The 24667-nt window shown below is 44.4% G+C and overlaps 1 protein-coding gene across 6 annotated transcripts in view; it reads right to left on the bottom strand.

Annotated features, from left to right (window-relative positions):
- Positions 1–24667, bottom strand: part of LOC112255281 (collagen alpha-1(VII) chain) — a 126457-nt gene that overhangs the window by 19710 nt on the left and 82080 nt on the right. For 5 of the 6 annotated variants that reach the window (XM_042324490.1, XM_042324493.1, XM_042324492.1 and 2 more), the window contains 57 exons: positions 23268–23339; positions 23043–23102; positions 22924–22959; positions 22772–22816; positions 22641–22676; positions 22327–22371; positions 22096–22131; positions 21907–21942; positions 21690–21722; positions 21503–21574; positions 21242–21301; positions 20999–21034; positions 20743–20823; positions 20039–20074; positions 19626–19670; positions 19226–19297; positions 18903–18947; positions 18776–18811; positions 18504–18545; positions 16726–16806; positions 16521–16556; positions 16401–16436; positions 15876–15956; positions 15733–15768; positions 13434–13505; positions 13274–13318; positions 12712–12747; positions 12414–12449; positions 11724–11828; positions 11551–11616; positions 11388–11423; positions 11201–11236; positions 11003–11050; positions 10706–10741; positions 10313–10438; positions 9859–10068; positions 9687–9722; positions 9559–9603; positions 9316–9432; positions 9143–9214; positions 8946–8990; positions 8219–8254; positions 6393–6428; positions 6234–6278; positions 5970–6002; positions 5735–5797; positions 5488–5523; positions 5261–5341; positions 5061–5129; positions 2045–2080; positions 1603–1662; positions 1408–1452; positions 1257–1292; positions 1128–1163; positions 982–1041; positions 497–622; positions 327–398 (listed from right to left, as the gene is read on the bottom strand). In XM_042324490.1, the coding sequence (XP_042180424.1) occupies positions 327–398; positions 497–622; positions 982–1041; positions 1128–1163; positions 1257–1292; positions 1408–1452; positions 1603–1662; positions 2045–2080; positions 5061–5129; positions 5261–5341; positions 5488–5523; positions 5735–5797; positions 5970–6002; positions 6234–6278; positions 6393–6428; positions 8219–8254; positions 8946–8990; positions 9143–9214; positions 9316–9432; positions 9559–9603; positions 9687–9722; positions 9859–10068; positions 10313–10438; positions 10706–10741; positions 11003–11050; positions 11201–11236; positions 11388–11423; positions 11551–11616; positions 11724–11828; positions 12414–12449; positions 12712–12747; positions 13274–13318; positions 13434–13505; positions 15733–15768; positions 15876–15956; positions 16401–16436; positions 16521–16556; positions 16726–16806; positions 18504–18545; positions 18776–18811; positions 18903–18947; positions 19226–19297; positions 19626–19670; positions 20039–20074; positions 20743–20823; positions 20999–21034; positions 21242–21301; positions 21503–21574; positions 21690–21722; positions 21907–21942; positions 22096–22131; positions 22327–22371; positions 22641–22676; positions 22772–22816; positions 22924–22959; positions 23043–23102; positions 23268–23339 (3231 nt within the window). Of the gene's footprint in view, positions 1–326; positions 399–496; positions 623–981; positions 1042–1127; positions 1164–1256; positions 1293–1407; positions 1453–1602; positions 1663–2044; positions 2081–5060; positions 5130–5260; positions 5342–5487; positions 5524–5734; positions 5798–5969; positions 6003–6233; positions 6279–6392; positions 6429–8218; positions 8255–8507; positions 8544–8945; positions 8991–9142; positions 9215–9315; positions 9433–9558; positions 9604–9686; positions 9723–9858; positions 10069–10312; positions 10439–10705; positions 10742–11002; positions 11051–11200; positions 11237–11387; positions 11424–11550; positions 11617–11723; positions 11829–12413; positions 12450–12711; positions 12748–13273; positions 13319–13433; positions 13506–15732; positions 15769–15875; positions 15957–16400; positions 16437–16520; positions 16557–16725; positions 16807–18503; positions 18546–18775; positions 18812–18902; positions 18948–19225; positions 19298–19625; positions 19671–20038; positions 20075–20742; positions 20824–20998; positions 21035–21241; positions 21302–21502; positions 21575–21689; positions 21723–21906; positions 21943–22095; positions 22132–22326; positions 22372–22640; positions 22677–22771; positions 22817–22923; positions 22960–23042; positions 23103–23267; positions 23340–24667 lie in introns of all 6 variants that reach the window. The other variant, XM_042324491.1, reaches the window with a different exon arrangement.

Raw genomic sequence — 24667 nt, forward strand, 5'->3', positions numbered from 1 at the left:
ACCGCTAGGCTATAAGAAAATCAGACCGTATACCACGGGTATGACAGAACATTTATTTTTACTGCTCTAATTACGTTGGTAACCAGTTTATAATAGCAATAAGGAACCTCGGGGGTTTGTGGTATATGGCCAATATACCACAGCTAAGGGCTGTATCCAGGAACTCTGCGTTGCGTCATGCTTAAGAACAGCCCTTAACCGTGATATATTGGCCATATACCACACCCCATCGGGCCTTATTGCTTAAATATATTATATATTTATTTGTCTCTCTCGCTCACACACACTCAATTAAGTCATCATGATGCAATGTAAAGGATACTTACAACTAGGCCGGTGGGTCCAGGGGGCCCAGGACCTCCAGGGGTCCCTGCCTGACCAGGAAAGCCTTGGAGACCCTGGAGATGAGACAACATAATCATACAACACAGAGTAGGGCTAACAAGACAAGACCACACCAGTCACCCAACTACCGTAGCGATATAGGCCCTCTCACCCTGGGTCCTAGAGGTCCTGGGGGTCCTGGGGTTCCGTTCTCTCCTCTCAGGCCGGCCAGACCAGGGGTCCCTGCTATGCCACGGGCTCCTGGAGGACCTGCTGGGCCCGGGAGTCCTGTGTCTCCCTAAAACACAAACACACAGGAGTTCACATTCACTGTAGAAGAGCAGAAACGGATAAGTTTGCATATGTCCTCGACTAACCAGTGCCCCCGCACATCGACTCTGTACCGGTACCCCCTGTATATAGCCTCACTACTGTTATTTTACTGCTGCTCTTTAATTATTTGTTACTTATCTATTTTTTACTTAACACTTATTTTTTCTCTTAAAACTGCATTGTTGGTAAAGGGCTTATAAGTAAGCGTTTCACTCTAAGGTGTTGTATTCAGCTCATGTGATAAATAACATTTGATTTCATGTTAATATGAACATAGCTACATATGTGATTTGTGTTTATGAGAACATTCAGTATGATAGTAACCTTTAACCCTTGAGGTCCCAGCTGACCAGGAGGCCCTGCCAGTCCGATGCCTCTCTCTCCCTGCAACACAAATCCTGTTAGTACTGTCACATGGTTAGCAGCCAAGGAAACACAGACATGAGGAATCAGCTGGTGATTTGCATTACCTTGTCTCCTTTAGGCCCTGCATGTCCTCTGCCCCCCTAAAAGAGACAAAGTGGATGGAGAAGTAAGTAAGACTGACATCTGTTAGACATTAAATATTTGATATTACAAAATGTCAAAAGGTGACTCACATCTTCTCCAGGCTCGCCATTTTCACCAGCAGGGCCCTATTTCAACAAGACACAGAAACAGACAGACACACACACAATAATTTCCCTTATCACTGTCATAATGTAGTGTCTGTGAATGTTGACTAATGTTGTATTATGTGACATTACTCACCCTGTCCCCTTTGGTGCCTGCAGGACCCTTGTCCCCCCTCTCACCCTAAAGGACAAACATTTTAGAAAAATACAACTTTAGAAACACGTGGTAACCCAGAAATCCCTAAACATTCTTGTTCATGTTTGGTAATATGTATAGTAAATGCCTGAATAATAGCTGATGTAAATAACTGGTTCAACCAAGCAGACCTACCCGTAGCCCTGGCAGCCCTCTCTCTCCCATTGTCCCAGATAAGGTCACACCAGCAGGTCCCTGAACCAATCACAACCAACAGACAGCCCATTACATTAAACTCTGTTCCATCCTATTCCATTGCACCTAGTTCCTCACGAATCACAGCCAACTTAGAGGGAGACAGGAAAGATGAGAGACAGTGGGCCGGATTTGAACCCACGCCAACATGGCATATGTGATTGTGCTCAGCGGCCCTAACCGCTAAACCACCCCATACCATTCTGCTCTAGTCAAAGCCGTCTACAATACGTCTGTTTGTTGGCCTATGATTCAGTATGGTGATTCACTGGTTCTGAGTTGTGTCTATTGTGCCTTCATACACTGGTTCAACATGGCGAGGTTGTAGTCAACACTAACTGGATGTTACCACGACCGAATAGTAACCATGACAACCACTCACCTGTGCTCCTTTCACACCAGGGGGTCCTGCTACAGCCTGTAAAGGGGATGGATGGAGGGAGAAGTTGACGTGAAACTCAAACATCTGGATTAGGTTGTTTGAAAATTCACTGAAGATGGACAGCAATAGTAACAAATTGAGAACTCCCACCCACTATGTTCTCAAAATATAATTTTTTATTATGCTACTGTTTTGGCCTTTTGACCTTCATTAGAGCATCCCATGAACGGGAGTGTCATTTGGTTAGTACAGTACATCTCGTCCTTTCAAAAGCTCATATTTCTCCTGAACCGTATTACATCCTGCTAAAGCCTCCGGCGAATGATGTGAAAGCGTGTGTGTGGGTTTGTATTACTATCCTCATGGGTACCGGAAACCCCCAAAAGTCCCTGCAAGGATTGTAAAACAAAGAACATTCCCCTTGTGAGGACATTTCCCAGGTCCCCATAAGGATAAAGGCTATTTTAGGCTTAGGGGTTATGCTTGGGTTTATGGGTCAGGTTTAGGAGTTGGGGTTAGATTTAGGGTTAGGTAAACAGGATTTTGAATGGAAATAAATGTTTGGTTTCAACAAGGATACTAAACATATGCATGCTGTGTGTGTGCGTGCATGCATGCATGTGTAGCACATGGGGATGTGTGAAACTTACTCCCTCAGCCTGAAATGTCACCACTTTCGCCGCAGAATTGCTAGCTTTTCGCATGGCACTGACTGATAAGACACTTGAGGGGGAGGTCACTTGTGCTAGCAAGGTAAAGGTCCTGGATTTGAGCCTTGGTAAGAGCAGCGTGACATCCTTTACAAGTGCACATACAGTATATGCTTGAGCATTGGTGTGTCATTGTATGCGTATGTTTACATGTGTCTCCGCCCTCCTATTCATGCCAGTGATGACCTCTTCTTTGATTTGGAGAGACATTGTAAAAAGAGGATATGAGTCATGGCCATTTACAGTAAAGAAAAGAGGGATACATGTGCAGCTGGAGCTTCTGAATGAATTACTTATCAGAGTCCACAATGTGTACAGTCCACACAGCAGTGTTGTAGAATATTGGACCATTGGCTTTCATACTTTTAGATTTCTCAGCACAGCTCAAACAATTTCTCCAACCATCACCATATTCAAATGAATAGGGCTCCCCAGTGGCGCAGCGGTCTAAGGTAGAGGTCGACCAATTAAACGCAATGGTTGATTAATTAGGGCCGATTTCAAGATTTCATAACAAATCGGTAATCGGCCTTTTTGGATGCCGATTATGGCCGATTACATTGCAATCCGTGAGGAAACTGCGTGGCAGGCTGACCACCTGTTACGTGAGTGCAGCGTCAAAAGGACCTTGCGGCTGCAAGGAGCCAAGGTAAGTTGCTAGCTAGCATTAAACTTATCTTGTAAAAAATAATCAATCTTCACAATCACTAGTTAACTACACATGGTTGATGATATTACTAGGTTAATTAGCTTGTCCTGCGTTGCATATAATCAATGCGGTGCCTGCTAATTTATCATCAAATCACAGCCTAATTAAACTTCGCCAAACGGATGATGATTTAACAAAAGCGCATTCCCTGCACAATTGTACCTAACCATAAACATCAATGCCTTTCTTAAAATCTTCTTTTTTTTTTTAAACCTGCATATTTAGTTAAAATAAATCAATGTTAGCAGGCAATATTAAGTAGGGAAATTGTGTCACTTCTCTTGCACTCAGTGCAAGCAGAGTCAGGGTATATACAACAGTTTGGGCCGCCTGGCTCGTTGCGAACTGTGTGACCATAATTAATTTGCCAGATTTGTACATAATTATGACATAACATTGAAGGTTGTGCAATGTAACAGCAATATTTAGACATAGGGTTGCCACCCATTTGATAAAATACGGAACGGTTCTGTATTTCACTGAAAGAATAAACATTTTGTTTTCGAAATTATAGTTTACGGATTTGACCATATTAATGACCAAAGGCTCATATTTCTGTTTTGATTATATTATAATTAAGTCCATGATTTGATATTTGATAGAGCAGTCTGACTGAGCGGTGGTAGGCAGCAGCAGGCTCGTAAGCATTCATTCAAACAGCACTTTACTGCGTTTGCCAGCAGCTCTTAGCAATGCTTCAAGCATTGAGCTGTTTATGACTTCAAGCCTATCAACTCCCGAGATTAGGCTGGCAATACTAAAGTGCCTATAAGAACATCCAATAGTCAAAGGTATATGGTATAGAGAGAAATAGTCAATGCGTCATAATTTCTTTAATAATATCTACAACCTAAAACTACTTAACTGGGAATATTGAAGAACTGGGAATATTGAACCACCAGCTTTCATATGTTCTCATGTTCTGAGCAAGGCACTTAAACGTTAGCTTTTTTACATGGCACATATTGCACTTTTACTTTCTTCTCCAACACTGTGTTTTTACATTATTTAAACCAAATTGAACATGTTTCATTATTTATTTGAGACTAAATAGATGTTATTTATGTATTATATTAAGTTAAAATAAAGCTTTTCATTATTCATTCACTATTATTGTAATTGTCATTATTACAAATATATATATAAATATCGGCCGATCAATCAGTATTTTCTTTTTTTGGTTCTCCAATAATCGGTATCAGCGTTGAAAAATCATAGTAGGTCGACCTCTAGTCTAAGGCACTGCATCTCAGTGCTAGAGGCATCACTACAGACCCTGGTTCGAGTCCAGGCTGTATCACAACCGGCCGTGATTGGGATTAACATAGGGTGGCGCACAATTGGCCCAGCGTCGTCCGGGTTAGGCCGTCATTGTAAATAAGAATTTATTTTGAACTGACTTGCCTAATTAAATAAAGGGTCAAAAATAAAATGAAAATAGGAACTGGAGCTGCGTTGGTTGGGAATTTTGGGGGAGGTGCGCGGTCGGGCTGTGCGTCTCACAATGGACACTGCGGCTCTGCGGCTGTGGACTCTGAATTAGCCTGAAGGAGAACTCAATCCAAACTCACATCACCTACCTGATCCTCTCACTCACCTTTCCTGGGGGGCCACTGTCCCCCTGCTCCCCTTTCAACCCTGTGGAGCCCATTGGTCCAGCGATACCCTGAGGACGTTTGATAAAGAACAAAAGCAGCAGCCTGAAAATCATTATCAAAGACAAATCCACACTGAAGCTGATGCCATCATAAGACATACTATAAACATGAAGAGAGTCAGATACCATACAGTAGATACCTGTTTGCCTGGCAACCCTGGTGTTCCCTCTTTTCCAGGTATTCCATCTCTTCCTGGGACCCCTGGCTTGCCCCCCTCGCCCTATGGAAAGACACACACTGCATGTCACCACCAGAACTGATGTGCACAAATTGATTGGTGTGTGTTAACTATGGTGGTGATGGAGGTGTGTGTGTGTTTGCTCTACAGTATGTGAGCTGTGAATCCCATGGAGCTGCTGTACTCACCGTCTGCCCCGGCAGACCTGGAGGTCCTGACGGACCCTGGGAAGAAAGAGTATCATTACAATACATCATAAAATATTAAACACACATTACTGTGTCAATGGCCTCTTGAATTACAGTAGGCCTAAATGGCAAGTGTGAGCATACAAGGGATCCCCAGTCCAATGGGAATATACTAGAGCAGCAGTTTAGCCTGCAAAAATCTCCAGTATGAGAGTTGGTTTATAGATGTTTTGATGTTTTGACGTACCACAGCTCCGGGAGGCCCTGCAGGTCCCGGCAATCCCATGCTGCCTTGGGGACCAGACAGTCCCTGTGGAACAGGAGATTCAATTCAAGTAGATTATTATAAAGCTCTGTGTCTTTGACTGTGAATGGGTGAGTAGTTGCCTAAACACTGAGGCAATAAACAACAGGAATAGATACAACTCATAAAACGTAGTAGAAGACAAAATATATAATATAACACATAAAACAAGTGTCACCTGAACGCCAACCCCAGGCACTCCTTGATTACCCTGTCAGAGATAAAAACACACTCTCAGAAGAAAAAGGTACAGTATACACTTAAAATGATCATATCATTCCAGTGGCGTAATACTAAGCTACAATAGCCTAAGCCATATCTACACTAATCAATGCATCAGAGCTGGCACAGAGAATAAATAGGTAGGTATTCATTATGGAAGACAGGATACAAAATACTTTATTGTCTATTTACATGGAAATGACATGGAAAATGATCTCACCTTGACCCCTGGTGGACCTGGAGGCCCGTTGGTACCGATCGGACCCTATAATTACAAACCGATAGTATCAGTATACTTACAGCGCTGTGTGTGTGTGTGTGTGTGTGTTGTGTGTGTGTGTGTGTGTATGTGTGTCAGAGAGGAGAGTATCATACTTACAGTTGATCCTCTAATTCCAGGTTCTCCAAGGTTCCCCTGCAAACAAGAGACAAGAGCATGCTGGATTCACATGACCAAGACATAGCACAGAATGACACAAGCATGATACAAGTTACAATACACAAACACACAGCAAATTTAACATGTACAGAGACAAAGACACATACACACATAAACAAGTGCATACACAGTACATACATGAACAACCCCCCCAAAAATGTTTACACACACAAACAAATACACAACTCCATACACACACACACAACTCACAACTGCATAGACACATTCCACAACTCCAAACTACATAGACACAATACACAACTGCATACACACTTACAATACAAAGAAACACACATGTTATACAATGTGCAAACAGTGCTTTGAGAGAGCTAAGAAGCAGACAACAGAGCAGGTGAAGCCACATGCACAAAAAGCCAGCAGACTTAAGCCTCTCAAATGCAAAATACATCTGTTAAATATCTGACGAGCATTTATTATTTTTCAGTATTCACTATATACCCAATTCTGTCCATTTGATCTTTGCTATGGTATACTAGTGTTTGTCATCTATTCTCTTATCTCAGGTAACGATCTGTGGTGTTTAATACATAAACAGTGGTGACGCGCAGAGCCCCACCTGTTTTGAGCCCCACCTGTTTTGAGCCCCACCTGTTTTGAGCCCCACCTGTTTTGAGCCCCACCTGTTTTGAGCCCCACCTGTTTTGAGCCCCACCTGTTTTGAGCCCCACCTGTTTTGAGCCCCACCTGTTTTGAGCCCCACCTGTTTTGAGCCCCACCTGTTTTGAGCCCCACCTGTTTTGAGCCCCACCTGTTTTGAGCCCCACCTGTTTTGAGCCCCACATTTTTTGTAAAAAAGAAAAGGGGGGGGTTTGCCTGTTTTCAACAAAGAATTATATTATTTCTAATACACTTGAATAAATTATAATAGTTTCATAACAAATAATTACATAACTGTAAATGTTTTCTCCTTTCTTACTTTTGAAGAAAGTGGGTTTAAATTGTTGTTTCTATTCATCATTAATACGTGTCATACATCAGTTTGCAGAATAAAAAATATGGGCTGGAGCTGACTAACGGCAAATAAACTATTAACTATCAAAATAAAGTTGCACACTCCATATATAAACTCCCAGAAATGTATTGGGTATTTATCAACGTTTTGGCATCGCTGTGCCTTCTTCAGGGTGATATCAGTTTGCAAACAATGTAAAAAATATATACAAATATTACAAACATGGCTTCTTTTTTGCCTTCTTAAGGCAGCTCCAAAATGCAGGTGTTTCAGCCTAGCTCAGTGTCACACACTGATCTGTTTCACCTGTCTTTGTGCTTGTCACCACCCCCCTCCAGGTGCCACCAATCTTCCCCGGTGCATTTATACATGCGTTTGTCTGTTGCCAGTTTGTCTTGTCAGGTCTTATCAGCGTGCATTCCAGTCTTCCTGTTTCTCAAGTTCTGTTTCCTAATATGTCACAAGTCTCCTATCAAGGCCCAACTCTAGTTTCAGTCCCCTGGGAGATGGGCCCTAAAACCAATGAATGAGAATTAAAGTGGAGAAATTAATGCAGATGATGGTGAGGTGGAGGACTGTGTGACCGTGTATGTATGTTGATGGTGATTCTGTTGATACTAGCGTCCCTTGACATGATGTTGCAATGCCATTTCCCAGGGCTACCCCCCCCCCTTCCAAACGCATCTGCTTCAGTGCGTTGTCCCTGTATACTTCCTTCCCGAAATATGTACCCCACCCCCAACCCCTCCTACGGGTCACAAACATGCCAGCCAGCAGCACAGAAAAAACCTACCGGTCTGCCCAGCACTCCAGGGAACCCAGGCAGGCCCTAGAGTCAGAGAGGGAGGAGAGGAAGAAGAAGGATAGGGTTTGAGTGTTGAAAAGAAAAAAAACATAGAAAAAGAGAAAGGGGGAGGGGGAGTTAGAAGCCGAGCTGCAAAAGGTTACTGTCTAAAGGTTATATGTAGCCTCAGCCCAAAGAAAACAGATACAGTAGCTCCATCGGCAGCCTAGCACTCACAGACTTTCATATGCAGGACCAGCCCAAAAGGAGGATGCCTGGCTGGGTTATTGTTACTCACTGAGCGGCCTTGAGGACCAGCTGGCCCTTGTGGACCCTGCTCCGAAACATTGTGGAATGAAATAAGAAGTGTGAGTTATCTTCTCTCTCCCTCTCCACACCTTCAGTTCTCTTTCTCCTTCTACCCATCTTTCTCCTCTTCCTGCACATGTTATGACTACTAGGGCCCTGAGTTCTTCCAGACCAGGGACACTCTGGGCCCTAGTTAGTCATGGCTGATTACACATCATCATTGATTGTCATACTCACCTACTGTATGGTTGGACATTTTATGATCACTGTGTCTGAAACACAATATTATCGGCTTAACTACAGTACAACCAAGCTATTGAAGAACTAAAAACGGTGTTTTCTTTTGATGTCTGGGATCTGTCTCCTGGAAGCTGTCTCTTAAAAAACAGATGAGTCTACAGTATGCACCCCCCCCCCTCTCTCTCACCGGCTTCCCATCCTGTCCCGGTTTTCCAGGTTCTCCTGCTGTCCCCTGAAATGACCAAAAAACAACCTGGTTACTACTAGCTACCACTACAACAATGTCTTGACAACCTCTGCAGAACCATAATCACACAATGAAGAGGGTAATACAACCTGGCATCAGGGTGTGCCAACACTTTGGTCAGGGCAGCACACACTCACCTGAAAGCCATTGCGTCCCTGCTCTCCAGATGGACCTCGGTCGCCTTTATCTCCACGGGAACCTGCAATACCCTGTTACACACACACAACCACAGACACAGCAGGTTAAACACAGCAACACTATGAAGCCTGCCTGATGAAGTACTGTAATATATTGAGTTAGGTGTTCTCACCCCGTCTCCTTTGGATCCCTGTGGTCCTAAAGCACCAGGCTCTCCTTTCGGTCCTGTGACCCCAGGGGGCCCCCTTGCTCCGGGGAGTCCAGCCTGACCCTCTTCTGCAGAAGCACCCTAAAACACACACACGCACACCCCCACTAAACACACTCCAAACAGTAGCCTCTGGATAAACAATGATATGTCTACTGTAATGATGACTCATTAGAAATTAGTAGTGTCTTCAGGTGAGGGACATACCTTTGCTCCAGGTGGGCCCACTAATCCAGCTAGCCCATTTTTCCCCTGATGAGAACAGTCAAGCGCATGTCAACATCCATATATACAGTACATTGAATGATGATGATCGTGGTGACGAATATACTCACATCCTCTCCTTTGTCACCTTTCTCTCCTCTATCCCCCTGAATTCAAAGTGGAATCACATGAAGCGTGAATCTCTCATTCACATGCTCTTCCTCTTCTTTTTTTATTTTCATATTTCTCCTCTCTTCTCCCTCTCCTTGAACCCCTCCTTCCTCCCTTCCTTCTCTTTCTCACCTTATCTCCAGGTCGTCCAGCCTCTCCCAGTTCTCCGGCTCTCCCTGGTACTCCAGGTATTCCAGGTTTTCCTGGTTCTCCAGCCTGTCCCGGGGGCCCCACTGGGCCCTTCTCTCCGATGGCCCTCCCTATGGGTCCTGTGGCCCCTACAGGCCCCTGTTCCCCCTGCTCTCCCTTCACACCTCTCTCCCCAGCCAGCCCGCGAGCACCCTGATATGCAAACGAGTAAAGACATTAATTACACATACTCTCCTAGAAGTGATAATTGTATTCAAAATCTATGCAATCATACAGAGAATCAATTTTAGAGTAAACAGAGAGATATACATTACATCATGGGTCAAATAAGCACACTAACAGAATGTCTGAGTTCACTCTACTACAGCATTTGTGTGGGGGTCTTGATATAAGCTCTATTCAACACAATGGCCCCAAATAGCCCCCGCCCACTCACGTCTATCCCTGCTGGTCCTCTCTGTCCGGCCTCTCCCTTGTCTCCTCTCTGGCCCTTCTCAGCTTGCTCCACCACAGGCTTGACCAGAACATTCCTCCTCTCCACAACCAACTTCAAGTCCTGCACCTACAGACAGGCAGTACAGGGACAGAGATGTCAAGGTTTTATTCAACAGGCATCAAACTGAAGAAAACGGATTGAAACAGAGGGGGCCTACCTGGACGTGTCCAATGAGAACTGATTGTTTTCATTTCCAGTTGTAACCATTTTTAAAACACTTTGCTACGGCTAATGAATACAACCCAGGCTTGGTCAAGATGAGGGGAACTCATCTACACAACACAGCTATGACTTAATGTCACATCACATTACAAAGATTTAGTATTCACTTACCTCAATCCCAAGGTTAGAGAGGGCCTTCTGCACATCCTGATAGGAGAGAAGCACAAACAGTGTCAAGGAGGAGAGACTATAGCACACAGTCATACTTGTTGGGCTAAACCTATTACTGAACATGATTTGGCTAACACTTGTGTAACGGAAGCTAATCTGCATGCCAAAACAGCTGTAAATCGTTGCATCCTTAGCATAATGTAAAAGCTCCGGAACACACGTGGTGTGTCTGTGGCTCTTCTTGTACAGTATGTCAGTCAGACAGGCCTCTGGGTTGTGCAGGTCAGGTTGTCTTACCACTGCTGTTCCAGGCCTGCCCGGTTTCCCGTCCTCTCCAGGGTCACCCTGTCAATAACATCTCAGTATTATCGCCCACATCCCACCTAAACCTTTATCGAAGATTCACAAACTCATACACACAGATAATCAGAAAAGAGCACGTATGCTCATTAATATGCAAGATGTAATCATGCACACGCACACACAAAAACTTACACTTTCACCTTTACCACCCACTGCTCCTTTCTCCCCCTGAAATACAAGAGAGGGTGAGTGTGAGGTCAGAGATCAGACTAAAGGACAGATGGATGGATGGATGGATGGATGGATGGATGGATGGATGGATGGATGGAGAGACCTGGACCATGTATATGAATAAAGATTTAGACGATGACAAACTTACTCTGGCTCCTACAGCCCCTGGGATTCCAGGCTCACCCTGAGAGACACAGATATATGGGAATCACTATCAGTGATTCAGGGTGCAAGAGTAACATACCAGAGACAAGTACTGCTACACCGGGCTATGCTATGATGCACAGCTCATATTCAACATAGTAACTCACTGGGGTTCCTGTATGCCCCTGAGGGCCAGGAATAGATGGTGCTGGCGCTCCCTTCATATAGACCACCTGAGAGGGAGAAGAGAGGGGAGAGAGATTACTGTATAACCAGAGCACCATAGACAAGTGACACAAACACATATTTGAAGAAGCAGAACCATATGGCTGTACTGTACCTGTCCTGGAGGTCCGATGGTGCCAGAAACCCCTGGGGGCCCAGATAGACCAGTTGGCCCTGTAGGCCCTGCAAGGCCTCGGTCTCCCTTCAGCCCGTCACGGCCCTGGAACAAATGCACAAGCACACAAATGCATACACACACACTTCAGACCAGCACGGACATTACTCCATTCCTAAGGGGCCTGAACTAGAAAGGAGGAAATCAAAGCAGGTGAGCCATATCCCCCTATCCACCTCATCATCTTCTCTGATTTCCTAGAGATGATTAATATCAATTTGCGCATGAAACTACAGCCTTGGCATTTTGTGCACCTGTGGATCCCCTCTCAGAAGTGGCTGGTGCTCAAAGGCAGGGCTTGATCATCAGACAATGTTGCATTTATAAGGCTGACGCTTAGAGTGCTATTGATTCCACTGAGAAGGCAGGTTGTGATGGTAATATCAATGTCAGAGTAAAGTACGCTAAATAGACACAAACTCTGACTGGAATTGAAGACGAGAAAATAATAGAATAGGGATAATGAGAGACACTAAGGAGCCGAGGAGAGCAGGATTGATGAAGACGGAGGGAAATAAGGAGAGAGAGGAAGAGAGAGAGAGCAGGGGAGGAATTAAGGCCATTTTTCAGACAAAGAGAGCGAGAGAACGAGAGTGGAGAGATTAAGATACAAGGTAACAAGTTACTAACATCTCTTCCAGCAGCCCCAGGGTCTCCTTTGTCACCCTGTAAGGTAGAGAAACACCATTAATATCACACTCACATTAACTACAACTATTAACTATTTATTTCACCTTTATTTAACCAGGTAAGCTAGTTGAGAACAAGTTCTCATTTGCAACTGCGACCTGGCCAAGATAAAGCATAGCAGTTTGACACATACAACAACACAGAGTTACACATGGAATGTACAAAAGATACAGTCAATAATACAGTAGGTAAAAAAATAGTTAACAGAAAAGTCCTAAGTGCCGTGACCAACACTGACCTTCCTGCCATCTTCCCCCGGTTCGCCATCCTCGCCCTGCAAAACACAACACAATAACAAACTTACCATACTAACAACGCTGAAATGCGCATTTATCAAAGCTCAGCATGCTGTTGTATCAAGCAGAGCCTCTCAGTCAGATAGATAATGTATTGCCGGTGCTTTGTCTGGTCATCCCATTACCTCTTCGCTTAACACTAAAAAACAGACAGGCTACATCCCAAATGGCTCCCTATTCCCTACATAGTGCACTACTTTTGACCAGAACCCTATGGGATACAATCATAATCATTATGCAGCACAGCCACTCAGGTGGAATAAAAGCCTCACATTCCCATCTGATGAGGGCACTTTCACCAGAGGATGTGATAAACACGTCTAATGGTAATTACACACAGATAGACAGAGACACATAGGACTCACTGGTGATAAAGCTCATAATGAATAGCACTGAATAGCATCCAATTCCGTTTGTAATTAAACAAACAGAGGTATGATTGCCTGTAGTGTGTGTGTAGTATAAAAATGCCCTGCTATGTTAGAGGTCTGACTGATCCCTTACCATTTTCCCAGCAGTCCCTGGTTTTCCATCTTCTCCTGCTTTGCCCTAAAACACACCAATTAGGGTGATGAGACAAGTGCTTAGCTGTTTGTGTGTGTGTGTGTGTGTGTGTGTATGTGTGTGTGTGTGTGTGCACGGTTGAGAGTGTTTGCAAACTCACAGGTGTGCCTGGATTTCCTGCAGGCCCAATAGGGCCTGGGAGGCCCTGTGCACCTCTCAGTCCTGGCAGCCCCTGGTGACAGACAGACAGACAGACAGACAGAGTGGAGGGGTGAGGGCTGAAACCACACAGCATCCTCTAGTCAAACACACTAAGTGCACAGAGATAGATAGATATCAAATCTAAATCATAGCAAATCAAATGTTATTTGTCACAGGCTTAATAAACAACAGGTGTAGACTAACAGTGGAATGCTTACTTACGGCCCTTCCCAACAATGCAGAGAGAAAGAAAAGAAAAGAAATAATAGAAAACACGTAATAATAAAAGTAATAATAGATACAGAATGAGTAACAATAACTTGGCTATATACAAGGGGTACCAGTACCGAGTCGATGTGCAGGGGTGAAGGTAATTGAGGCTCCAGTCATGTACTAGGCTGTCCACACTACCCTCTGTAGCACCTTGCGGTCGGATGCCAAGCAGTTGCCATACCAAACGGTGATGCAGCCAGTCAAGATGCTCTCAAGGGTGCAGCTGTAGAACTTTGAGGATCTGAGGGCCCATGCCAAATCTTTTCAGACTCCTAAGGGGGAAAAGGCATTGTCGTGCCCTCTTCATGACTGTGTTGGTATGTTTGGACTATGATAGATCCTAAGTGATGTGGACACCGAGGAACTTGAAGCTCTCGACCCGCTCCACTAAAGCATGTGAATGGGGGCATGTTTGACCCTCTTTTTTCCTGTAGTCCACAATCAGCTCCTTTGTCTTGCTGACGTTAAGGGAGAGGTTGATGTCCTGGCACCACACTGTCAGGTCTCTGACCTCCTCCTTATAGGATGCCTCATCGTTGCCGGTGATCAGGCCACTGTTGTGTCGTCTGCAAACTTAATGATGGTGTTGGAGTCTTGTGAGGCCACGCAGTCGTGAGTGAACAGGGAGTACAGGAGGGGACTAAGCATGCACCTATGAGGGGCCCTGTGTCAGGGGTCAGCGTGGTGGATGTTGTTGCTTACCCTCATCACCTGGGGCTTCCAGTCAGGATGTTCAGGGTCCAGTTGCAGAGGAAGGTGTTCAGTCCCAGTGTCCTTAGCTTATTGAGGAGCTTGGAGGGCACTATGGTGTTGAATGCTGAGCTGTAGTCAATGAACAGCATTCTCACGTAGGGGTTCCTTTTGTCCAAGTGGGAGATGGCAGTGTGGATAGTTATAGAGATTGTGTCATCTGTGGATCTGTTGGGGCTGTGGGTCCAGGGTGTCTGGGATGATGGTGCTGATGTGAGCCAAGACAAGCCTTTCAAAGCATGGCTACAGATGTGAGTGCTACAGGGCGATAGTCATTTAGACAGGTTACCTTGGCGTTCTTGGGCACAGGGACTATGTTGGTCTGCTTGAAACATGTAGGTATTACAGACTGGATCAGGGAGAGGTTGAAAATGCCAGTGAAGACACTGTCCAGCTGGTCAGTGCATGCTCTGAGTATGCATCCTGGTAATTAATCTGTCTGGCCCTGTGACCTGGTGAATGTTAACCTGTTTAAAGGTCTTACATCGGCTACAGAAAGTGTGATCACGGAGTCATCCGGAACAGCTGGTGCTCTCACGCATGGTTCAGTGTTGCCTTGTCCATGTTCAGTCAAGTTTGCGAGAAACATAGGATACTACAGCTCTTCAGGTTTTGTTGATAGGATAGTCTCAAACCAAGCCCGTCCAGTTTGTTCTCCAGTGATTGTACATTCGCCAATAGAAGAGAGGGAGGGCAGAGGCGGTTTATTTACTCGCAGCCGTAGTTTCATCAGGATGCCTGCACATCGGCCTCTATATCGCCGTCTCTTTCTCCTCTGAGTGTCGGGGATTAGGGCCTGGCCCGGGGTGAGCAGTATGTCCTGTGTCGCCGACTCGTTGAAGTAGAAATCTTCATCCAAATCAAGGTTAGTGATCGCTGTTCTGATGTCCAGAAGCTATTTTCGGTCATAGGAAATGATGGCGGAAACATTATGTACAAAAAAAGTTCAGATCAGGGCAAAAATAGCAGAATTGGTCAGGAGCCCGTAAAACAGCCGCTATACATTCCAGCGCCATTCTCCAGACAGATAGAGAATCCTCCACTAGCCTGAAGTCCTTTCTCACTTCTTAATGGGACCTCTCCAAGGATCAGATTCGGCAAATGGTAACATTCTCAACTTGCTCCACTCATTGACTTTAACAGACTAATGAAAGCGCCAGAGAAAAACACAAACCATCAAGAGTGCAGCCCTCTGGGACTGGGGTTGTGCACCCCGAGGGATGAATGGTACTCACATCTCTTCCTGGATCCCCTAGTTTCCCTGCATCTCCCTGTAACATCAAAGGGATATTATTGAGAGACATCTAGACACAGTAATGCTTATGTAATGCTCAGAGTATTTTACAGCTGAAGTAATGACAGAGACAGAGGTACTGACCCTCAGGCCGGCCGGTCCTGGTGCACCTGGTTTGCCGTCCAAACCGTTGCGTCCATCCAGTCCAGACGCACCTCTCTCACCCTACAGAGAGGAACACACATGATGTATACAGTATGATCAGAATAAGAGCAGCACTGGGTTTGTATTGGACCTGAATACTATTTACAAAGGATACTACTCTACTGTACTGTGTCAGACTTTCAGTGCTCCAGCATCATTACTCAGAGTTAGTTCATTGTTTGGAAATTCTGATGGTAAGGTATTCTTTAGGATGTACAGTATGTGTGTATACAGCAGTATGTTGTGTCTTTCATTCAGTGCTTCTGTAGGCTGTGATGATGCTGTGAGCTGGCCCCACTGCGCTTCATCCCACTGGGAATCTGCAGACTGGGAAACAGGATCCGGTGGAATGAAGGACAGTGTAACCTGCCAATCACCAGCCAGTTTTGAGTCCCATATCCTATCATGATGGGTCCAATTGAAAATCAGCCTGTGTGAGAAGTCATTGTAGTGTGTTGTTCAAACCTTCTCTCCTGGGCCTCCTCTCTCTCCTGTGTCACCCTGGAGAAATAGAAAGAAAGTGCAATGAGTGAGATAGAGGGAAAGAGTGATTATACAGAAACAGGCAGACAGACTGTGACTTACTCTTGCCCCTGAAGGTCCACGTTGTCCCTCAAGACCCTACACACACAAACAACAGATCAGGTGAGACAGAGAGAAGACACAAGGTAAGAATTACACACACCACAGCACACAAACAGACAGACAGACAGACATCACAGGTCAGTATACTAGCCAGGAAGCTCAAGCTTCTCAACGATACTAGATTTGGAAGCATGGTCTTACTCACACGCAGCCCAGTGGCCCCTGAGGGCCCTGTCTCGCCCTTCTGACCTTTGCCCCCGTGCTCTCCCGGATCGCCAGCATCCCCCTAGACACAGGAAGTGAAGTCAGACACTGGGCGGTTAGGTGGACTGGGAGAGAGAGCTGTGCTGTATATACAGTGGGGCCAAAAAGTATTTAGTCAGCCACCAATTGTGCAAGTTCTCCCACATAAAAAGATGAGAGAGGCCTGTAATTTTCATCATAGGTACACTTCAACTATGACAGACAAAATGAGAAAAGAAAATCCAGAAAATCACATTGTAGGATTTTTAATGAATTTATTTGCAAATTATGGTGGAAAATAAGTATTTGGTCAATACCAAAAGTTTATCTCAATACTTTGTTATATACTCTTTGTTGGCAATGACAGAGGTCAAACGTTTTCTGTAAGTCTTCACAAGGTTTTCACACACTGTTGCTGGTAATTTGGCCTATTCCTCCATGCAGATCTCCTCTAGATCAGTGATGTATTGGGGCTGTTGCTGGGCAACATGGACTTTCAACTCCCTCCAAAGATTTTCTATGGGGTTGAGATCTGGAGACTGGCTAGGCCACTCCAGGACCTTGAAATGCTTCTTATGAAGCCACTCCTTCGTTGCCCGGGCAGTGTGTTTGGGATCATTGTCATGCTGAAAGACCCAGCCACGTTTAATCTTCAATGCCCTTGCTGATGGAAGGAGGTTTTCACTCAAAATCTCACGATACATGGCCCCATTCATTCTTTCCTTTACACGGATCAGTCGTCCTGGTCCCTTTGCAGAGAAACAGCCCCAAAGCATGATGTTTCCACCCCCATGCTTCACAGTAGGTATGGTGTTCTTTGGATGCAACTCAGCATTCTTTGTCCTACAAACACGACGAGTTGAGTTTATACCCAAATGTTATATTTTGGTTTCATCTGACCATATGACATTCTCCCAATCTTCTTCTGGATCATCCAAATGCTCTCTAGCAAACTTCAGATGGGCCTGGACATGTACTGGCTTAAGCAGGGGGACACGTCTGGCACTGCAGGATTTGAGTCCCTGGAGGCGTAGTGTGTTACTGGTGGTAGGCTTTGTTACTTTGGTCCCAGCTCTCTGCAGGTCATTCACTAGGTCCCCCCATTTTTGCTCACCGTTCTTGTGATCATTTTGACCCCACGGGGTGAGATCTTGCGTGGAGCCCCAGATCGAGGGAGATTATCAGTGGTCTTGTATGTCTTCCATTTCCTAATAATTGCTCCCACAGTTGATTTCTTCAAACCAAGCAGCTTACCTATTGCAGATTCAGTCTTCCCAGCCTGGTGCAGGTCTACAATTTTGTTTCTGGTGTCTTTTGACAGCTCTTTGGTCTTGGCCATAGTAGAGTTTGGAGTGTGACTGTTTGAGGTTGTGGACAGGTGTCTTTTATACTGATAACAAGTTCAAACAGGTGCCATTAATACAGGTAACGAATGGAGGACAGAGGAGCCTCTTAAAGAAGAAGTTACAAGTCTGTGAGAGCCAGAGATCTTGCTTGTTTGTAGGTGACCAAATACTTATTTTCCACCATAATTTGCAAATAAATTCATAAAAAATCCTACAATGTGATTTTCTGGATTTTTTTTCTTCTCATTTTGTCTGTCATAGTTGAAGTGTACCTATGATGAAAATTACAGGCCTCTCTCATCTTTATAAGTGGGAGAACTTGCACAATTGGTGGCTGACTAAATACTTTTTTGCCCCACTGTATACAAAAATGTGTTTTTACAGTGTTACATACCTTTTCTCCTCTTTCTCCTTTAAGCTTTTGCTCTATATCGCGCTGTAGAAGTTAGAGATAGACAAACAGAGAGATAGAGCGGTTGTTAGATAACCAACTAGCTACGGTATGTGGTTCTGATGGCTTATTCAGTTGGAGTTTGGTGCTCGTAACACCATTTGTTTGGTATGATTCCCACAGAGGCTATATGTGTTGACTGAGTGTCGCATTTAGCCTCTGATAAATTACCATATTATTATTTTAAAAAGAGTTAGAATCTTATCAGGACTCACCATGTTCCCTGGAGGTCCTGGGAGGCCTTGAGCTCCCTATTGTGTCAACAAACAAGTGTTGTTAATCGGTGTAGATTGGAACTATTATGTCAGATGAGATAAGACAACAAACAGATTAACCTCTGACCTCAACTCCTTTCTCTCCTCTTGGTCCAATAGATCCTGGGCTGCCCTGTGGAAGACACACCACACACACACACAGGATCACACAGACACCAACTGACTCACTGCTACTGTATTACACACAGAAACCAGCACAAATACTGACACAGACAGTATCAGATCAATCTGGCAGAAGAGTGTCATGTGAATGACTGACAAACAGGTGTCACAAACATGCATCCCACATGTCATCCTCTCTCTCGATAACTATTACACAGGAGACACAGACAGTATATCAGATCAAACTGTCAGAGGGGTGTCACGTTGTCACATAAACATGTGTCTCACGTTGCGTCCGTGCGCTCCAGAGTCTCCCAGGTCTCCCTTCTCCCCTGCTCTCCCAGGCTGACCCGACAGACCCTAAGGACGGGAAAAAAAACACACAGACTATGTGCTTAGTTACTATGGCAGTCCTCAAAACATCTTAGAAAATAAAAAATAAAAAGCTGCACACCCATGCAAATGGGTTTAACCAACGTTTCGACAGCTAAGCTGTCTTCGCCAGGGTTTCATCTGTCCTCAAAACATTCACTTCAGATCACGTAAGAAAGGTTTCCTGTGGTTCATCATGACCTACATTAGTGACCAATCACCATATACAGTACAGCGAGACCATTCTGAAAAGAGGTCATAAAAGGGAATATTTTTACATTTCATAGTTGTATGTGACACATTCGTGACTACTCACCCGTACTCCTCTCTCCCCTGCCTTCCCTGGTAGACCAGACTCCCCCTGGTGGAAGGAGAGAGAACAGAGAAGATGAGAGAGACCAATTGGGGAGAGGTAGAGGGAGAAGGAGGAGGAGAGGAAAACATAGAAACAGACAAATGCAATGCACCTGCTCTTGTCTCTAGTCTCCATCAATCCCCTGTCAGATGAAAAGAGGGTCTGAAGCGTGACTAAATCATATGACGATACACATCTCTCATTCACCAATTCAGTTAATGCATGCTTAATCTAATACAGAGAATGGGAGCCAGAGAGGGAGAAGTGGCATTCAAACATGAAAAACTTTGAATGGAACTAGATAAGAGTGAGAGAGAGAGAGAGAGAGAGAGAGAGAGAGATGTAGAGAGATGGATGGAGAGATTGTGACTTACGGGAGTGCCTTCGTCGCCTTTGTCTCCTTTGGCTCCCTGTAAAACACAGTCATCCATAATTCAGGCCCATGACAGGGGGAGAAGACAACGCTGACCACAATGACACAGTCAAAACACAAACTTTTAAACAAGAACCCCACAACATCACATAGGGCAATGGTAAAAGTACTGCTATATATACAGACTTGAAGTAGACTTAGTTGGTAGTAGTAGTAGTATTGTTTTAGTATTAGTGCAAAAAGTAGTTGCAGTAAGTCATTAGTGATGTACCTCTAGTGGCATCAGGGTATGAGGGGCAGGGGTGAGAGATAGAAAGGACTGGTTAGGTCATCATAACAACACTTACACAACAAAGAGGTCAGAATAGACCAACTGTATTAGTACAGTAATTAGTTGCACTGGAATGGCAATATTACATTCATTCCCTTCAGTGGTACAGTATTGTATAACATACTGAACGTTGACTGAACTGTAGAAATAACACGGTAATGGCCCAGTAGTGAAGAGAAAATCCAATAGCTATAAGATAATAGTTGCAGAGTTCTAAGAGTAGCAGTAATAGAATGATAACAGGACGTTAGCGCAGTGAGTAACCAGTATTGAAACAGGTCACAGCGGTTATTGTAGTGGGTGAGTGATTGTATAACATGCAGGGGTTTGGCAGAGGTGAAAAGCTCAAGGATCAGAGGGGTAGTGTCTCAGACCTCTTTCCCTGGGAGGCCATTCTTTCCTGCGGGTCCAGCTCGTCCTGTCTCCCCTCTCTCTCCTGGGTCACCTGGGTCTCCCTACAACACCAAGAGGAACACATTGAGATCAGCTAGACTCACATGACACAAGAGCTTTACTGTTACAAGTAAAGTACTTACAATATACTTCATGATACAACAACACTGTTGCAACATAAACACTAAATAGAAGTTAAAATAAAGGAACAAAAGCCAATCAAGGCACGTGTCTCACCTTGGTCCCCAGTCTTCCAGCTAAGCCAGGGACTCCCTAGAGGGAAAAGGACATGTCAGTGTGTAGGACATGGCCTACATGCTGAGCATCTGTAATCAGCTACACAGAGAAGCTCATTGAATAAAACATATATACTTTACAATATATACGGTACCTCTGAGGCTTTCTGCACATCTATCAAAGAGATTTGGTTTGTAGCTTAGATAAAGATTGATACATGATCACAGCTTCATCTGAACTCACCCGATCCCCCTGCTCTCCTTTAGGTCCAGACTGTCCAGGAATGCCAGCACCTGGGGGACCCTGGAAGAATGCAAGAAAGAGAGAAATAAGAGAATGAGAAACAGTGAGGAGCATAAAGAGAGATGAACAGCAGAAAACATCTATACCCACTTGCATAGAGAGCATCATTAAATTACCTGTACACACACACACACCACCCAAGGGCAAGCAGTGCCAGTTTCATGCAGCGCTCTATCATGTACCCTGTGGGTACCTACTCACTTTTTCACCTTTCTGGGCTGGCTCGCCTTTCTGGCCCCTAGGCCCCTCCAGACCTGGCAGACCCGGCTCACCCTGAGGGAGGAGAGGAGGAAGAGAGAATGAGTCTATGGAGTAAGCATTGTTACTGTGTACAGTACATCAATATATCAATCATTGCAGTATGAGGAAGTCAAAGTGGGCAACTTGCCTGTTCACCTTTCTTCCCACCTAAGCCTGGCCCCTGGATGTGTAGAATGATACAGAGGATGAGATATCATTACATTAACCAATACTGACCAATCTTGATCTCTTCCTTCCAAAATGTATAGTGAATTGCTTCCATCAAAATCCATGTAATATAAATCATATCGGTCTATCTAACCATGAGGCATCAAAATAAATAATGTAGCTATGAGGTGACTCACACTCCGGCCAGGTTCTCCCTTAGCGCCCTCGCTGCCCTGGAAACAGAGAAGTTAGGATGTTTTTATCTAATGTTCATCTATGTTAAGTTGATGTCGTTGTTGTGATTACATTACACTGTTCAGTCATGTTAATTTTGTGGAGATTCACTTCGATTGATCAAAAAGTCAGTCAGACTACGTTAGCCTCACCTTCTCCCCTGGTAATCCACTGGTGCCAGGCAAACCCTGAAAGCAAATCAACACAGACTCACATGTACACACATGACTCACACATGCTGATAAAATATCACAATTCTCTAAAGCTGTAGCTTGTATAATAAAATCCTATAACTAAATGACATGAATCAATAGTGTGAAGATGACCCAAATATGTCATGAAGAGAGAGACCAATAGAAGTACAGTAAGATATAGTTACTCACCCTCAGGCCTGGAGCCCCTGTAGAGCCTGGCTGTCCACTTTCCCCCTGAAACACACAGCGCCAGTGTGGTCAGGACAACACACTGCATGACACGGCTCTCAGCAGGCTTTTCCAATACCTGTGACCTTCATGCTAATACTAATGGATTCGGTTCAGTGTAGGAGTAGAAGTGAGTGAGGATGAATACTAGTGAACACATGAACATGTAAAACACGTGATATTCCTACAATGTAGCTGTACAATATCAAGCTTAATGGTCATGAACAAGGTCACAGTGAAAAGAGGCATAACCAAATGCATGGAACTGTACTCACCCTCTCCCCTAGCAAGCCAGCAAGTCCTCTCTCCCCCTGGAAAGACAACACAGTCAGTTACAACCCACAGCAGACACACCAGTTTAACAGCAGGAGTCAAAATGGGTTAAAGGGTCTCTATCCTTACTCACCCTGTCACCTTGTGATCCAGGCTCACCTGGCTGGCCACGGTCCCCCTGAGAAGCCAGAGAGAGTAGGGTCATCCATCCACCCAAATATCAATTGTTTCATCAATTCTAGACCCAAATATGGAGATTGTATCTAATGTTTTGTATTGTCTTACCTTGACTCCAAGGCCTCCAGCAGGCCCACGGAGACCCTAAATCACACAAATACTACACTGTTAGAATATACTGTACATGATATGTAACAGATATGTATGCATGTGAATGTGTGTCCTACCCGATCACCAGGCTCTCCTGTCTTCCCAGACGGTCCTGGCAACCCCTCTGCACTCTCTCCCTGAAACATCAAAACACTCAGTACACACTCTTTCACACATTCTCTCTTTCACACACACACACACACACACACACACACACACACACACACACACACACACACACACACACACACACACACACACACACACACACACACACACACACACACACACACACACACAACCTTGTCTCCTTTGGCTCCCTGTTGTCCTGTAAGTCCTCTGGGACCTTGAGCTCCTGGGTTTCCATCAGAACCCTGAAACCAACAAAATACATAAATTATGGTAACACACACATCAAACCATAGACATGAATAGGGCTGTGGCGGTCATGGAATGTCAGCGGGTAATGCAAATAACTGCCGTTCTCACAGTAATTGACCGTTAATTAACATCAACGTTTAGTATCGCGGGACCTCCATGCAGAGACTACAAGCTGCTGATGCGGACCTTTGGAATTTTAAAAAGTCTAATACATGGATTTAATATAGCCTACACCATCACAATAAATCCATTATTTACTTTAGGCAGGTCTTAAGAAACATGTAGCCTATTTCAGAAGAACAGATTAGTATGAGTTGTCCTTATGTTAGGCCCTGATCTGGCTATGCCATTTGGCCGAGAGCTACACTAGTTAATTTAGCCGGACAAGATTTGCTTACAAGTCCAGTAGCATTATTTTATAGTAAGAGGAAGACAATTGAACATAGCTGAATAAAATAGAAAAGCCTCAATTTGTCGGGGCATGGACTGTACAAGGTGTTGAAAGCATTCCACAGGGATGCTGGCCCATGTTGAAAACAGTGCTTAGTTGTGTCAAGTTGGCTGGATGTCGTTTGGGTGGTGGACGATTCTTGATACACACAGGAAACTGTTGAACGTGAAAAACCCAGCAGCATTGCAGACACAAACCGGAATGCCTGGCACCTACTACCATACCCAGTTCAAAGGTACTTAAATCTTTTGTCTTGCCCATTCACTCTGAATCGCACACATACACAATCCATGTCTCAATTGTCTTAAGGCTTAAAATCCTTCTTTAACCTGTCTCCTCCCCTTCATCTACACTGATTGAAGTGGATTTAACAAGTGACATCAATAAGGGATCATAGCTTTCACCTGGATTCACCTGGTCAGTCAATCTCATGGAAAGAGCAGGTGTTCTTAATGTTTGGTACACTCAGTGTGTGTGGAATTATTTTTTATTTAGAATGGCCCACCATGGAACAGGGGCAGGGAGAAAAAAGACATGTCATCCGTATGCACTTGAATAGCAAATGGAGGACGCTTTTCCCACAGTTCACTTTCCAGCCAGCCAGGTAGGCTACTACGGTTGTGTTGCAAAGTAAAGCAATGTGCTTAATATTAGAAAAGTTGAAGAATAAATATAGTAGGCCTAGCCTGTAGAAAGCTGATGAGATCCTCCTTTTTTAAAGAAAACAATTTTCTCTTGCAATTTCATTGTCTATATACATTTTGCACAACATGGGCTTCTAGGAACAATTATTTAATTCCATGCATCAACCAGCTATGAGGAGTTGGCTCTCGCTGTGCAACAGGTGAAGTATTCGGTGTGATTTTCAAT

This window comes from Oncorhynchus tshawytscha, linkage group LG07 (assembly GCF_018296145.1).
Source record: "Oncorhynchus tshawytscha isolate Ot180627B linkage group LG07, Otsh_v2.0, whole genome shotgun sequence".
NCBI classification, from domain to species: domain Eukaryota; kingdom Metazoa; phylum Chordata; class Actinopteri; order Salmoniformes; family Salmonidae; genus Oncorhynchus; species Oncorhynchus tshawytscha.